The sequence below is a fragment of the Elephas maximus genome, chromosome 10 (assembly GCF_024166365.1).
Source record: "Elephas maximus indicus isolate mEleMax1 chromosome 10, mEleMax1 primary haplotype, whole genome shotgun sequence".
NCBI classification, from domain to species: domain Eukaryota; kingdom Metazoa; phylum Chordata; class Mammalia; order Proboscidea; family Elephantidae; genus Elephas; species Elephas maximus.
Window position 1 is genome coordinate 56,929,981 of NC_064828.1, and position 4,646 is coordinate 56,934,626.

At 45.1% G+C, this 4,646-nt stretch overlaps 1 protein-coding gene across 1 annotated transcript; it reads right to left on the bottom strand.

The window, feature by feature from the left end:
• Positions 1-1,121: 1,121 nt before the first annotated feature.
• FSCB (fibrous sheath CABYR binding protein) lies at positions 1,122-4,420 on the bottom strand. The gene is made up of 3 exons (XM_049897529.1): positions 3,429-4,420; positions 2,370-3,392; positions 1,122-2,246 (listed from the first exon to the last, which is right to left on the bottom strand). The coding sequence occupies exons 1-3, from the start codon at positions 4,410-4,412 to the stop codon at positions 1,122-1,124; spliced, it is 3,132 nt and encodes a 1,043-aa protein (XP_049753486.1). The 5' UTR covers positions 4,413-4,420.
• Positions 4,421-4,646: the final 226 nt, after the last annotated feature.

The window sequence follows — 4,646 nt, forward strand, 5'->3', positions numbered from 1 at the left end:
AGAAATATGCTAACTAAATTAAGATTTTTTTCTAAGAGAATAATCTCAACATTTCAGCACGTTACAGGAGATTTCTGCCTAGACAATATATTGTCCCCAAAGTTTCCATAACCACGTTATTGCTGTTGGGTGTCACTGAGTTGATTCTGACTCATAGCAACCCCATGTGACGCAGTAGAACTGCCCCACAGGGTTTTCTAGGCTGTAATCTTTATGGAAGCAGATTGCCAGGTCTTCTCCTGCAGAACTTCTGGGTGTGTTCTAACTGACAATCTTTCGGTTAGCAGCTGAGTGCTTAACCATTGCATCACCAGAGCGCCTTTCTTTTAATAACCGGTAGACCTTAATATTCATAATTACTCTTTAACAACTTCAATAGTTTATATCAAAGTGCTTTAAGTTCATTCTAAGCTTTTCTTCGTCACAAGTTCAGAGTGCACAAAACATAAACCAAACTTTCAAAGGACATATCAAAACTAAACAGAAATGTCCCCTCCGGAATATGTAAGTATGAATATACAAGTCTATTTTTCTTTGTATTTCCACCCAGTTTCTTCAATAGTTCATTATGGCCATCTTGATTTCATTACAAAAGAAATGAATTTCCCTGTCCACCCATTGAAAAGTAAAATATGCAAGAGAATAGGAAAGAGAAGTTGGACTGAAATCAGGAAATAAATACAGACAACAGAAGGAATCAGATGGAAAGAGAATAGAGATACAATGAATTATAAGAAAACTGCATAACTTTAGACGTGCAACTAAAACTCAAGAGTATACTGTAGAATATACTCCACTCTTGTCAAGAGGGGTTTACTGTAGAAAGGATATTTTAAGTAATGATTTCAATCATAAGCTTATTTCATTTCTAAATAGGTATTTTACCCAGAACCCAGGAATTTTACACACTATAAATTTTAATGATAATAACAGAAGAAATCTTAAACTGCTACCGTTTTTATTCATTTTCCAATCTGTGCTCGGTCTTGGTGTTTTCTTTCATTTCCCTATTCACGAAGCTACTTCCAATGCCTACCCTTCCTAAAGTATGTATATCCAGAACCCACTAGCATCTGGCTGCTAGCTTAGTTAAGATCTGCCTATGGCTGTGGAAGAGGTCCTTATTTTATTTCTATACGGATGATACCCTCTATTTCAATAGTAGAACTGTCCCCTTCCCTATCAGGCATATCTTCAGGAACAGGGTTCAGTCCTGAAGATTCAGGGTCTACAACAGAAGCTTCTTCATCTTCAGAAATCCCTTCCAGAACAAGTGACTCTAATTTTACCACTGGAACATCTGCTGCCTGGAGAAGTGATAATTCGGTAGGCACTTTCTCTACAAAAGTCTCTTTGGTGGGGGTTTTTACACGTGGTGGAGGGTGATGTTCTGCAGTGGTCTCTTCTATAAGAAATTCTTCAATAGGGTCCTTCTCAGCTAGTACAGGCTGTTCATCATCAAGAACCTTTTCTGAAATAACTTCTTCAGTTGGTAGAGGCTGAAATTCAGCAGAAATTTCTTCTGCAGGGGGCTCCACCACTCGTAGGGGTTGAACTTCAGCAGGGACTTCTTCAAAAGTTTCCTCACCTAGTGGAGACTGAACTTCAGCAGGAGCCTCTTCTTCAGGGGCCTCCTCAGCTAATAGAGGCATAACTTCAGCAGGGGCCACTTTTTCAGGTGTCTCCTCAGCTGGTGGAGGTTGAAGTTTAGCAGGGGCCTCTTCTTCAGGGGTCTTCTCAACTCTTGAGAAATGAACTTCATCATGGGCCTCTTCTACAAGTACCTCCTCAGCTAGTAAAGGATGAACTTCATCAGGGGCCTCCTCTACAGAATCGTCTTCAGCTCGTGGTGGTTGAGATTCAGCCAGGGCTTCCACACCTGATGGAGGTTGAAACTCAGCAGGGGTTTCTTCTGCAGATACCTCTTCAGCTGGTAGAGGCTGAACTTCATCAGGGGCCTCTTCTGCAGGAGCCTCCTCAGCTGGTGGAGGCTGAACTTCATCAGGGGCCTCTTCTACAGTAACCTCCTCAGCTGGTACAGGCTGAACTTCAGCAGGGGCCCCTTCAGCAGGGGCCCCTTCTGCAGGGGCCCCTTCTGCAGGAGCCTCCTCAGCTGGTGGAGGCTGAACGTCATCAGGGGCCTCTTCGGCAGGAGCTTCCTCAGCTGGTACAGGCTGAACTTCAGCAGGGACCTTTTCTGCAGGAGCCTCCTCAGGCGGTGGAGACTGAAGTTCAGCAGGAGCCTCCTCACCTAATGGAGGCTGAACTTCAGCAGAAACCTCTTCTTCAGGAGTCTGATCAGCTGCTGCAGGCTGATGTTCAGCAGGAGCCTCTTCTACAGGAGCTTCTTTAGCTAGTGGAGACTGTACTTCAACTGGGGCTTCTTCAGTCAGAGTAAGCTCTATTTTTGCAGAGGCCTCTTCTGCAGGAGTCTCCTCAGGTGACGGAGGCTGAACTTCAGCAGGGGACTCTTCTGCAAGTGCCTCTTCAGCTGGTGAAGATTGAACTTCAGCAGGAGACTCATCTGCAGGGGGCTCCTCAGCTGGTGGAGATTGAACTTCAGCAGGAGACTCTTCTGCAGGGGCCTCCTCAGCTGGTGGAGATTGAACTTCAGCAGGAGACTCTTCTGCAGGGGCCTCCTCAGCTGGTGGAGATTGAACTTCAGCAGGAGACTCTTCTGCAGGGGCCTCCTCAGCTGGTGGAGATTGAACTTCAGCAGGAGACTCTTCTGCAGGGGTCTCCTCAGCTGGTGGAGATTGAACTTCAGCAGGAGACTCTTCTGCAGGGACCTCCTCAGCTGGTGGAGATTGAACTTCAACAGGAGACTCTTCTGCAGGGACCTTCTCAGCTGGTGGAGATTGAACTTCAGCAGGAGACTCTTCTACAGGAGCCTCTTCAGGTGGTGTAGGCTGAAGCTCAGCAGGAGTTTCTTCTGAAGGATACTCTTCAGCTGGCGGAGCCTGAACTTCAGCAGATGCCTCTTCTACAGTGGCCTCTTCAATTGGTGGAAGCTGCTCTTCAACAGGTGAAGGCTGAAGTTTGACAAGGGTATCTTCAGCAAGGGTAGGCTCTACTTTAGTAGCTGCCTCTTCTTCAGGAGCTTCTTCTGCTGGTGAAGACTGTACTTCTACAGGTCCCTCTTCAGCAAGCGTAGTCTCTTCTTTAGCAGGAGTCTCTTCACCTGGTAGAAGCTGTACTTCAACAGGAGTTTCTTCAGCTGGGGTAGACTCTACTTTAGCAGGGGCCTCATCTGCAGGAGTTTTCTTACCTGATGGAGACTGAAGTTCAGCTGGGGCCTCTTCAGCTGGTGGAGGCTGAAGTTCAACAGAGGCCTCTTTAGCAGGGACGGGCTCTACCTTAGCAGCAACCTCTTCTGCAGTAGCCTCTTCAGCCTGTAGCAGCTGTACTTCTACAGTGGCTTCATCAGCTGATGGAGGCAGAAGTTCAGCAAGAGCTTCTTCTACAGGAGCCTCCTCAGCTGGTATAGGCTGTACTTCAACAGGGACTTCTTCAGTTGCTAGAGGCTGTATTCCAACAGGAAACTCCTCTGTTGGTGGTAGCTGGATTCCAGCAGAGGTTTCTTCTGCAGAGAGAGGCTGTACTTCAGCCAGGACTTTTTCTGTTGAGGGAGGCTTTATTTCAACAGATGCCCCTTCTTTAACAAAAGGACCCTCTCCTCCAACAATTACAGTTGCCTCACTCCTAGGTTCATTTTCTGAAATCAGTACTGAAGTACCTTTTTGGTTTGGCTGACTAAATGAAGTTTTGCTGATAATTTTCTGCCTAATTTCTTCTTTGCTACTTGTTGCTGGTTGAAATTCTGCACGTTCACTGACAAAAATCTTCCCTGAGGATTTACGTTTCTGGGCACCTTCCTTTGATTCTGTAAAAGAACCATCAGGCTTGTAAATTACCACCATTTCTGATTCACTAAAATATGTCTGCTGTCCCTTGTCCACCATTTCTACATGAGGAACGTTCATCATGGTCCAGTCTCCAGTACAACTGGTCTGCTGAGATCTGTCTATTTTGAGTTGGACTGAGTGTCTGCTTGGTGGAATTTCTACTTCGTGAACTCTCTCTGGCAATTCAGGGGCTGTTTCTCCAATATTAGGTGATATTACTTCAGGCACCACTGTTTCACCAGCTGACTTGATTTCTTCTTTTTTCTCTTCTTTGATGGTATCTGTCTGAAGAGATTTATCAGTCATTTCCTGTCCACGTTTTCTCTTTGTCCAAGTCTGCTGAAGTTGAGAAGATACTCTAAGGGATTCATATTCTTTGGCAGAGTAGCTGACTTTGCTTCCAGGAATATTACCAATGCTATGGGTAGCTTTGGGGCCAGATGACTGTGGTATGGTCATGTATTTCTTTTTGTCTGTTGATTCAGTCTGCTGGGATTTGTCTACCATTGGTTGGCTGGGTCGTCTTCTCTTTCGAATTTCTTGCCTCCCTGCTGAGATGGGCTGATCAGGTTCATCATTTTCTTCCATGTCTAAAAATGGTGACTTATAATTTTGTTAATCTTCAAGTAATTAATCATCAAGAATTATGAAAGTACTAGGTGGTTAAGCCTTTGCCTTCCTTCGTTAAATGTTGTCTGTTGAGCTCCCACAGAAAAAAATGAAATTTATAAACTATTGCAT

What these genes read in the sequence shown, in the direction of transcription:
- FSCB (XM_049897529.1), bottom strand. Translation starts at nt 4,412, where the DNA reads ATGGTAGACAAATCCCAGCAGACTGAATCAACAGACAAAAAGAAATAC. An exon ending in CTGAACTTCTGCCTCCATCA is followed by an intron (nt 3,393 to 3,428) that starts GCTGATGAAGCC and finishes CAGCTGCTACAG; the next exon opens with GCTGAAGAGGCTACTGCAGA. An exon ending in CTGAAGAAGCCCCAGTTGAA is followed by an intron (nt 2,247 to 2,369) that starts GTACAGTCTCCA and finishes CCATTAGGTGAG; the next exon opens with GAGGCTCCTGCTGAACTTCA.